At 34.7% G+C, this 12,178-nt stretch overlaps 1 protein-coding gene across 2 annotated transcripts in view; it reads right to left on the bottom strand.

Moving 5' to 3' along the window:
• LOC118201737 (transcriptional adapter 3-like) overlaps positions 1-12,178 on the bottom strand; it is a 127,018-nt gene that overhangs the window by 58,605 nt on the left and 56,235 nt on the right. For both annotated transcript variants that reach the window (XM_035373886.2, XM_035373885.2), the window contains 2 exons: positions 10,588-10,710; positions 4,149-4,284 (listed from right to left, as the gene is read on the bottom strand). In XM_035373886.2, coding sequence (XP_035229777.1) covers positions 4,149-4,284; positions 10,588-10,710 — 259 coding nt within the window. The remainder of the gene's footprint in view (positions 1-4,148; positions 4,285-10,587; positions 10,711-12,178) is intronic.

The following is a 12,178-nucleotide window of genomic DNA, read 5'->3' as shown; positions in this document are numbered from 1 at the left end:
GAACACTGTAAAAACATCGTGGTTTATGACATCAGTACATGACCCACCAAATAATGAATGGCTCAATCTTTCTTTAGATGTACTCTCAAATTTCATTTCATCTGCACTGCTTTTTAAAATATAAGATCTCTGTGAAGCTGAATCGATAATAGCACGGGCCTGGCGCTTGCTATCTCGCCCTTTCAATGTAACCGTTAAAGTTTGCAAAAACACATTTGTTGTTCTCTCCAAATTGGCGAGGGTTTCATCTCGTTCAGGTACTGCATCCGTATTTTCATCCTTATTCGTGCTAACAGGAACTGGAGATTTTGATTCAGCTTGGATATTTCTACATAAAAGTATGTGGTGTTTCTTCCCACAATTCACACACGATGTTCGTTATTTACATTTAGCTATTACATGTTTTCTGTCTAAACATAAAAAGCAACTGCGACTATTTAGAACTGCTTTTTGCCTTTCCTCAGACGTCATCTTTCTTGCTTTAACGCAATCACCAGATGCATGATTTCCAGCACAAAAAATACATCCAGTTGAATTTTGTTCAGATGTTGCTATTAGATAGAAGCAGAAGGTGTTTTGGAAAATTCTCCACGGTTTTTGAAACCAAAGTGTTTAGCATTCCCAGGCTTAGGTGTCTGATATTTAGTAAAGCACTGAGTAGCTATAGATACTCTCTCTTCACCTTCAATGTCATCGAGCAAAAATGAAAGCAAATCTATATCCATGCGATGTGTTCACGCATTTTTCTCTTTTTGCTCACTACTTTCAGATTCTCTCTGACTGCAATTAATAACTCGTAATCTTTGCCAAGCTCTTAATGTATCATCCGGCAATGACGATTCAACTAGAGGATATAACATCGCCGCATATTTATCTCTAGCAACACCCAGAACTTCTAACGCTCTTAGTTTCGATTCTAAGTTATCATAGGGTTTTCGTAATGAAAATTTCTGCTGAGAGTTTTATAATAATACTAACGAAAGTAGATCTCTAACATAGACTTCTATAAGAAGGTCTTCTTTCCCAAAACGCGATTGTAGTTGTTCTAAAGCTTTACTATAACTTTCGCCACCGGGCGGAAAGCTTTTGATTAACTCCAGCAGATGACCCTTTTACCATATGCAAATTTATCATGATCATTTAAATTGGGATCACTATCGATCTTTTTAAACTGGCCCCAAAATCCTAACCAGCATTTAATATTCCCATCAAAAATCGGAAGTTTAAGCTTAGGATAACGAATAGTAGCATTTTGAGTTAAGCTTTCATTACCAACAGAACCGTTTTCCTTTTCAGTTAGAAGCGAAACTGATTTGCTTTCTACCATTCTCCACTTATCAATACAGCATTCTGACTCATCAAACTCATTATTTATCACAGCTTCATCTTTTTCAATTTTAATCAATTCTTCTCTACAAGTCTGTTCTATTTCAATCATAGGTTTTGCTTTGTCCTCAAACTAATTTAAGTTTTGAAATTTTGCCATCTAAAGATAAATCATTTCCATTTTTCTCAAACTCATTTAAAGCTTTTGTAAACAATCTCCTAAATTGAGATCGTTTGCACTTTAAAACATCCATTATAAGTAAATGAAAGAATTCTACTTGCAGATAACAGTCCAGTCAGCGGACGCCAAATGTTCAAAAATTCTCACCTAATTTGTTACCTCAAGAACTATTTATTACTTGAAAATAACTATCTATATCTCTTTAGTTATTTAAGACTCTACAATAATTAAATAGTTCTTTTATTCATACTCTCAAATGATGAAAAAAAGTACACTAACTCTGTAAAAAGAACAACATCATAGTATGTTGCCATTCTCTGAAACATAAACTGTTACAAAACATAGATAATAATAACATGAATAGATAATGAATAAAAAAAACCTATAGAGTAAAGAAAATGATTACATCTGCTTGAAGCTCGTGCAATATTACTCAGAAGCTGCAGTCACAAAAATATTAGTCAAAATATTGTTCATCAGATGATACACGGCACCATGGAAGATAGTTTTTACTCTTATTTTGTGAATTTATGTGGCGATGCCAGTATACAGATTCTAGTTCAGATAATTTTATGAAGTTTTTGGATGCTCTTGAGGAATTTTGGTTGACTGAAGACATTTTAATTCATAAATAAGGTAAATAGATATTTCCTTTGTGTACTGCAAAGATGAATTTCCTTTTTTATGTTATTTGTGTGATTTAAAATGTAGTTTACTGAGATTATATATATATTTTTTTTTGTTAGCTGCTCCTTTTTTTAAGTGAATATAGTTCGATTTGTACATGGACAATGTCAAGGGAGTGCACAATATGTAGTTTGAGCAATTCTTTGTCTTGTTATTTTGGCTTTGTGCAAAAATCGCCACTACACAAGCCAAAATAACAAGTCAATGGATTGCACAAACTCGGTATCCATGTACCGCCAAAAATCGCCAATTTTCGCCAAGGGGTACTCGTAAATATATTTTTACCCAGTATTTTATTTATTTAATTTACCATTCCTAAGAACATCCCATGGTGTTCTAGAATTTGTAATTTTCAAAATTAAGCTCTCACTGCGTGAGAATTAATGATAGAAAATTTCAGATCCTTACAAGGTAATATCAATAAATACTACTGAATGTACATAATCTCACAGAATTAATAATGATAATCAAATTATTGCCCATGGGCAAATCATTTTAACCAGGCTTTTATTTAACCAAGCAAATAAATTATGTCTCAAAAGCATTATTATGGAATAGGAAGTTTATTACCATACACATACGAATGTTTAATTAAAAATCTTGAAGACTAAAATCAGAAAACATTTTAAATTTTAGGAAAAAATCAAGCAAACATTGTATACAAAAAGATATTTCACTCAACAATCATATTGTGCATTTTATTTGTTAAAACTAAAAAGTGTTTTATGCTTCATATTAACTAATGCTTGCTATTTTATGTTTCATATTTAACTAAAGCTTTCTTACAAATTAAAAAATATATACGAGGGTTGGAACTTTAATAGTGGCAACTATTTATTTACAAGGAATACAAAAGTGATTCATGTCACCATGTTTTACAGTCCTTCAATATAGTCGCCAGCATTGTGTACAACCCGTTTCCAACGATGTGGAAGTTGCAGAATATCTGTAGCAGCGCCTGTTTTGTTGATACTTTGAATGGACTGGTCTACTGCCGCAAGAATCTCAGGAACAGATTGGAAGCAAGTGCCACGAAGTGGTTCTTTCATCTTAGGAATTAAGTCATAGTAACAAGTGCTTAGATCTGGGGAGTATAGTGGATGGTAAAGCACTTCCCAGCCCCATCGCTTGAACAAATCAGTCACAGCTTGCGCTGCATGCGGCCAAGCATTGTCATGCAAAATGAGAGGAGCGTTCTGCAGAAAGTGTCGGCGTTTTTTTCTCAAAGCTGGTCGGAGATTGTGCTCCTTCGCGCTCATAGCGCTCCAGGTGGTTTCAGGCAGCATCGTATCGTAGCCATTTCTGCATTTCCCGTCAATTGATGAGGAACCCATCGTGAAGCAATTTTTCTCATGGACAGGCGTTCCTTCAGAATGTGCAGCACAGTCGTATGCGCTAATCCTGTTTGTCCGGCCAGCCGACGAATCGTTTGGCGGCGATCACTGTCCATTAGTGCGGCAACAGCTTGCACATCTGCATCGCTGACACTCGGACGACCTGGCTGCAACATGTCTGCCACGTTTTGGCGTCCTTCATTGAATGCTTTCACCCATCTTGCTACGGTTCTCTAAGGCAATGCAGATTCCCCGCAAGCCTCTTGAAGCCCTTGATGACACTGTCGTGCTGTACGACCTCTGCACATTCAATATTTATCCAACATTGTTGTTCTTGTTTTGAAAACATCCTGACAACACTTACTTTAGACCGCGAGCTAATACAAGGATCCGTTCTTCTCATCATTCCGCATGCGCGTGACGTAGGCAGGACGAGTCTTTTTGCTGAGAGGTAAGGTAGATATGTAGTTCACGTGTGGTATACGCGATATTCTTTGGTTTTGTTGCGTAGCGTTTTTTCAGCTGTGTTGCCACTATTAAAGTTCCAACCCTCGTATATATAAAATCAGTAATAAAGTCAGAACCTTAATTTCTATTTTACTATAGTAAATGAAACAAACCATTCTCTTTTATCTCGCCTTCATCTGGACTATTTTTACTTCTTTGATTATTAACTTCTTTAATCAGATGACCTCCTAATGGAGGAATAGTATAAAACACACCACTTTCATGTGAATTGATAGAGTCTTCAATACTCTGTTTAAAAAGATACAGAAAAAAAGTACAATTACTTTTCAAAAAATGGCATCTATAAAGACCTTATGCTTAACTTTCTAAAAGTTAATAGACACTAATACTACACGATCAGATAACATTTTCATCGTTTAATAAAAATATACATTGAAAATAAAACAATTTCCATAAGAAGAGTTATAATTTATTGTGACACTAAATACACCAACTAATTTAAAATTTCAACTGCTATTAAAGTTTCAGCAGATACAGTTAATACACAGAGCAATAAATATTACCAAAAGTACACAAAATCGTCAGGGAGAAATCAAGAGCATATCTAGAAAATGCATCATATAAATTCATTTCAGACTATCAAAACAAAATAGTGCAGCATAAATGAAAGAGGGTACTAATTTTCTGGCATATAATAGAAATTGTTTTTGCAATTTCTACACTTTAATTTTCATTTTCAGTTGGAGGATAGCTTTTAAAATTGTTAGCAAAATCTGACCGGTGCTAATGCCAGCAAACATTCATTGTTGATGAACTCACCCGTTCCCCTGAAAGTTTAATCATTTCTATGCAGTGAATTATTTAAAACTGCTTCCAAAATGCCATTAGTGTGCTGTGCTTTCCTTCATTTAGAGCTTTATTTTCAGAAATGTAAACATGTCGGACATAACAGGCTTTGAACGCTTTGGTTAGGTTAAGGAAGTGATGATCGGTAAAAAGAATTAAACCTCTACATTTGGACGTCATGTTGTGAAGGCTTAAACACCGTGTTCTGGAACATTATCAAGAAACTCAGGTATTGCTGTTCTAAGTAATGTTAAGACTTATTTAATGAATGAAATTTCAAGCCAGTCATTTAACTATGTAAGAATTATATTAATTTTATTAAGTGTTAAATTTTGAGTTAAACTTCCTTTCCTATCGTTTCTTAATTTCAACTTACCATTTCCAGCCAGAACATAGTTTTATAATCATGTCTGAATGAGGAAGAGCGGTATTTAACCGCAAAGTTCTACTTAGTGAAGGAGATACCAGATATTCTGGCTGCACATGTCCGCCTTTTTAGGCTACTCTCTCTCGTAAGCTATTATTACACTCGGCCATACTTTAGGCCCTTGATAGCTTCGCAGTCAATTAATGTTAAGGGGCAAACTCTGTTAGAATTTTGATAGCTTCGGCTCTATCTCTTTAGTTAATATTAGTTAAATTCTTAAGTTTCTTAAGTTCAAGGCCAAGTGTCGGCTTTATTGTACAACTCCAAGACGGAGTTCTGTTAAATCTTATTTTGAATAATAAAGGGTCTTTTAACCCTTTTCACAAGTTTATTCACTGTCTCAACTCAAACGATTATTCGCTTACTAGTTCTTAAGATTCTTCACTTTCAACTGTAACTTAGAATTACACAGTGGGGAATCCTAAAACATGATTATTGCAACATAGCTGATGCTGTGCAGCATGTCCCACACATTAGAAATTCTCATGATGGACAAATTATATGAAGACAATTAAGATTACACGTATATGCAAAATCATATTCCATAAATCTCCATTCAGCAAAAGTTTACTGTACAGGAAACTAGAATGCAGGAAGGATGGCATGTAATTATCCCATTAACATGGTTTCATCATTTGAGCACATCACAGACAGCAGCTCGCAACCAACTTTCCTGTACCTATCAGCTTTGATACCTAAGATCAAGAATTACCACTTGCTATGGCTAATGCAACTAATTTAAAATATTATATCTCTTAAATAAACAAGGAAAGATATTAACATTAAAACTTTTGACAAAGCAAAACTTCAAAAAGCAAACAGCACTGTGTACCATTGCAACCACTTTAGCAGAAATTCCCAAAGTTTCAGAATACACTAGACTCTGGTAACCATGTGCATAACAATTGTTTATGCAACAATGCACATGACAAATATTCAGTTTCCAATGGCAGCATTTTCATATCTCATCTTTTTGTTGCATTCCAAGTTCCAATGGTTTTTATAGATCAATTATGATTTTTGCCTTGAACTCGAGATTTTAAAATATATACTTGTAGGACTTTTCTGTAACAGAAAAAGGGGAAAGTTAAATTTCTGGAGGAATGCAAAGTCCATGAGAAGAATGCAAAGTCCATGAATGACTTGGATCCTTCATGGACTTTGCATTCCTCCAGAATGACTTGGATAACTTGGATGCAAAGTCCATGAAGGCCTATTTGAGGTCTGGCCAGTTGTTGAAGGATTTCCCATGAAGATGGTTGTCCCCGGAATGGAAAAGGTGGTAGTCTGTTGGTGCAAGGTCTGGGGAGTATGGTGGATGAGGTAGTGTCTCCCAGCCCAGTCAATGGATGGTGTCCTTGGCCTGCCGAGCCACATGTGGCCTCGCATCGTCATGGAGGAGGAGCATACCCTTATGACTGACCAATGCTAGCTCTTTATGCATCAGTGCCTGATACACACATTCTAATTGCTGCAAGTACAGGCCTGCCATGATGGCTTGGCCCACTGACAGGAGCTCATTAGTGCACCACTTGTTGACTAGTGCACCAGATACACAGCATGATCTTGCGTGGGTGGAAAGAGGGTCTCGCAATGCGAGGCACAGGGTACCGTGGTGACAACAAATGTCTGGAAGGCCTCAGTGTGCCATACTGGGCCCTCTTTTCATCGCTGGTGAGTTCTCGATCAAATATGGATGGATTGAAGTACGGAGTAAGCAATGACAAACAGGCAATGACATGCTGTTGCTTGTTTGCATCGAACAGTGAGAGGGGTACCAACTTGCTCAGCTTGTATGCCTTTCCTATACAGTGCAAATGGAGACTGATCATTTCATCAGATACCTGGAAGTGTGCAGCAAGCTCACCACATGTTTGGCCACTGTCACTCTCTATGGCTGCTCTCAGGGCCTCATTCTCCAGCACTTGTGGCCAATCACTGTGTGGTACATCACTAAGAGATATATCCCCTGACCTGAACTTCTGGAACCATTGCCTAGCAGTTCGTTTGTTAATGGCATCATCCCCCAAGACCTGGTAAATTTGGCGCCTTGATTCTGCTTATGAAAAGCCCATTTTAAAATCATACAGCAAACAACTCCGAACAAGCGCCTTTGACGCATCCATTTCAATCAGTTGCTGTGTAAGTTACGTTTGAAGTACCAATGCAATGTGCTTTTATACTCTTGCTCAATGTCCGGACTCCTATCCTAACACTTCATCGCCAGGTTTGGTGATTATTTTTATGTTTGGGTTCACTCTTCCAATGTCATAACGGCAAGAACTTTCTTCGTTACCTTGTACTATTATTACTACATAATTAATATAATTGCTAGACATTCAAATTCAGTGATTCCTTAATTCCTTTCACAAGATTTTAATTTATGAGAACAAAAATCTATGAGTGTAATGTACAACCTGGGTATTCTTGTTTCAAAACTGCACCAAATGATACTGACTTTATTCCATACCATTTTTAATATCTTCAGAACAGTGTAAACCATAATGATTATGTAATACAAAGTCCAAGATTTGGAATCATAGAAACTTCAACAATTCCGAATTTTAGATCATTATTTTAAATCTAATATGATGGCATGCAGACATGGCAACATTGGGGCTTCACCACTTATTTAGATCAGATAGAAAAATGCTAATCCCACAGGGCTGGTGCCAGAGCAGATGCAACCACACCAGGTTTAAAACGTAGGGGCGCCAGGAAGAGCAGTCACACCAGGTATGATAATTTAGCAGCAGCAAAATTTTATAATTTTCAGGAGCAACAAAAATTACATGTGGCATAATTTTTAGAGTCTGAGAGAGGCACTGGACAGAAGAAATTAGAGGCAACAAAATTTTCAGAATTTAAGGAGATGGTACCAGAGATTGCACAGCGAAGAAAATTTGCTTAGCATCGGCCCTGCCCAATCACAACCACTCGAGTTGAACGTGTAATACAGCACAATGCCAATCAATGTATTGTTATTGGTCATACTTGAACTCCCTAGCCACCAGGTGTTTAAAGTTAAAAGTGGGAATTTCAGTTAGTCCAGTTTCAATTAATCCCTTTTATAACACACCTGCTTCCTTTACTAGACCATTTAGTCACACACTCTCTCTATTACTAGACCATGTAAGGGTTTTATTATTTATTTTTATTTTTGTGGATCACTCTGGATATTAGACATCTTGCTTTCAAATTTTATACTGTATTAATGCATTTGCGATGTGTAGCTCAGTTACCAAACCAGTCTCTCTGAAATGGAGTACGAACTTGTGGGGATGAGCAATTTGTGCTGCTAAGCCTAACTCTGGGAAAAAAATTTGCATAAAGTGAATTTATCATTCAGCTGTTCCAATTTTTGTTACATTATTAGAAGAGCACTCAAGTAGTCATTAGAATTAATTTCAAAGTTTTCTATTTTCCTCACAAATTTTACAAAAGAATCAATTCTAGAGTAATAATATTTGACTTACCTCAAATAAATTTATATGGTAGAAATATCCAATCACAGACATCTTATAGTACAAAACAATAATAAAAATATAAGTTATTAAAAGCCTCTCATAAAAAAACCAGCATATATAATTTTTAACTTACCTCAAATAATATATAAACAAAAATATATGTTCATATTAAAATTGCTACAACTATCCCTTTCCAATTCTGCAAAAATATCATCACTCTCATGTGTGAGAAAAGGACTCAATTATCATGTGTACTCTTCTTTTGTTAAATACTATTTTTGTTTTGCCATTTAGGTGTAAAAATATTTCATTAAATGATACAAACTATCTGTCTTAATGGTAGGAAGAAAATCTGAAAGCTATAAATAAAACTTTTAAAAAAGACAAATAACATCTACCTCGCTATATCAGCGAAAACAAAAGGTATTAATGAGGTCTGATAACACATGCATTTGTTTATATAAACGTAAAGAGCCATTACATCACTCAGCACCCAAGAATTTTGCTCTCATTCCGAAAGAGAATACCAAAAAATAAAAAACAATGCATAGAAATGAAGGTCAATAACATACTTCACTTTTAATAAATTTCACCATAACAGACATACAACATCTAGTTGTAAAAAAATACTAATTAAATGTTCTATCTAAAATGTCATATGTGGTACACCCTGCCACAGAGTGAGTTAAAAGCTGATTCATATATGACACACCTGGCCATGAGAAAACGTTTGCTGATGATGCACATATGAGACGCTTATCCAGAATGGGTTAAGGGTTTCATTTTTTATTCTTCTACCATTCCATATTTACAGTACAATCATACATCTAATAACAGTAATAAATTTACAAATTGTTTGCAAGTTTTGGATATTTATTTATTTATTTAGTCTAATTTTTGCTCCTATGATCACGTAACTTATCCAGGTATTTCTCAAATCTGTTATAATTTTGGTAGCCTTTTTCATATTCAGTTTTATATTAACAATATTTTCTTTAATAATTATCAAAGATTATTTACTTAGTTTTATGTTTTCTGATAATTAGATATATATTCTTTGCAGTTTTATGCCATGATACTCAATGCATTTCTATACTGACATTCTATTTTAAAACTTATACAAATCTTTTAGAAAGTTAGACTGCATTTTTTAATAAACCTTGACACATTCATTAGACAATTTAAATACTTGCATGAAAAAATATAAATCAGCAAATAAATTTAACAAGTATATCCTGATACAGGATACATGTAGGTAATTTGTAACAATAAAATGCATTAAGTCTATGTTCTTTCTGAAATATGCACTTGAGAAGATCCTTTTCCGGGGGGGGGCTGACTTGTATTTATATTACATATGGGAATATTATAAAAATAGTATACAGCAGCACAGTGCCCGGGATCAAACAATGGATACAACTAACCAGCTGTTAGCATATAACACAGAAGAATGGATATTAACAAAGTTTCTCAATAAGAATAAAAAGAAATAATACATGACTAAGGAAAAAACTAGTTTTATTTTCTTTTATTAACTAGGTTTCCAGAAAGCACAATCTGGAAAAATGTCATGCCACTTCAAAAAACTTCCTTACCCAGACCCCCAACAATGCCTTTTTTATAGTTGTTTTCTCACTGTCTCTTATTCTCTTAACAGTAATATTTGGTTCACTAATAAAAAGTTGATAGAACAAAATTATAGCTAATCCTTTATAACTTTGACTAAATGGATAGACACAGAAAGTACAAATTTATAAACAGAAAATAGTGTCACATGATAGAAAAATGCAATAAACAACAAAATAACATACATTCAATATTCAGATAAATTTATAATCAGCTACTACAGACCTTTACTGCATCTTCTTTAAAATCAGCACTATATACTTCTACAAATTTCCAAAAGCCAGCTTTTAAGTCATCCAATGACTCTTCAGACCCCTCACTTAATTTATATCTGCGAGGTTGGAATTTCTGTAGAAAGAAAAAAAAATTCACAAAATATAAATTCTCCATTCTTAAAAAAGTATAAGAAAGTTACATTCAACAAAAAGTCGCCGTAACAGTTAAAAATAAAAGAGAAGTAAAACTGGCATATATAAAATGTTCATCATACATATTTACAGGCAGGATACAAAAGCATAAATGAGTTATTTTAACATATAATTAACCCAAATATTTCAAGTGCAACTCTAACTGGGGGGGGGAGGAATATGCCAGTGGTTCTTTAAAGAGATACAAATAACACATGCAAAAATTGTATTCTACAAGGATGGCAATGCAATGTAATTTCTATTGTATATTTAATTTTTACCAATACTCAATCAAAAAAATACCTATAATCGGTAATTTATAGTTTATCTAAATAATGGTTCGTAACTGTTTAATTTGCCTCTAAGAGATTGGTATAAGGGAAAGAGGGGCAAAAGACCTCTTAATCCAATCCCCCAGGAAAGTTTCCTTTAAAAATCGGATACAACTACACAGATTTATACTGTCACCTGCTAGGGTCCCAAAGCTTAAGCCAACGAAAGATGCAATCTTTTTCCCTTAGATGTGATAAAATTTACAGACTTAAACCGATGTTCCTCTGACACAAGTGAAATAAGTCATCAAGGGAAAAAAAAAGGTACAATTCTAATATACGCCCTAATTTCACCAAATGTGGCGATATGTGTTCTACACTTGTTTTTGACACGCTTGTGTTGTATAGCAAGCCTGTTGACATTGAAAAATCTTTCGCTGGAGCTCGTTGGTTCGCGTCTGTGTCTGAGAAGATATGGGGAAAGATAAAATGGTAGAAGTTAAGACACAATAACACGTTGAACAAATACTAATTCAGAAGTCAAACAACAAGAATCAGCATTATATTTTCAAAATTTTCACAGGACTAGTTTCGATGGTTTTACCGAACCACCATCTTCAGCTGCAAAACCACAAATGAACAAAAGAGGAAATAATGATTAGATAAGATAAGAAAGCCTGGACACTGTCACAATTTTGAAAATATAACACTGATTCTTGTTGTTTGACTTCTGAATTAGTTCTTGTTGTTTGACTTCTGAATTAATGGTAGAAGTTGTTGAATTGAAGTTTGGCAAAAGGAAATATCATTGTGTCCATCCTGTTGATGGGGAGTGGGTGTTTGGAGGAGTGGAAAGAGGGTCTGGGAGATTATTCTTAGTGGCTGTGCATGATAGAAATAGGGATTTGTGATTATTTGTGATTTTATTTATTTGTGAACCACAGTATGAATTTTCTGGATAGTGTGCCTGGCTGTCATATAAATACGATAGTGTCATATAAATACGATTATTATGTGGCGGCACGTTAAAGGCGGTATGAAATTGGTATTTCTGCTGTTCAAAAAAGCATTAATTCATGGTAAGTGCATTTTATTTTATGCTTGTTCTTATTTTGTAGAATGTTATGTTCATTGTTT

The sequence above is a fragment of the Stegodyphus dumicola genome, chromosome X1, assembly GCF_044657685.1.
Source record: "Stegodyphus dumicola isolate Sdum_Otavi_A_Nest chromosome X1, ASM4465768v1".
NCBI classification, from domain to species: Eukaryota; Metazoa; Arthropoda; class Arachnida; order Araneae; family Eresidae; genus Stegodyphus; species Stegodyphus dumicola.
The sequence above is the reverse complement of the archived record's forward strand: the minus strand, read 5'-3'. Positions and strand labels throughout refer to the sequence as shown.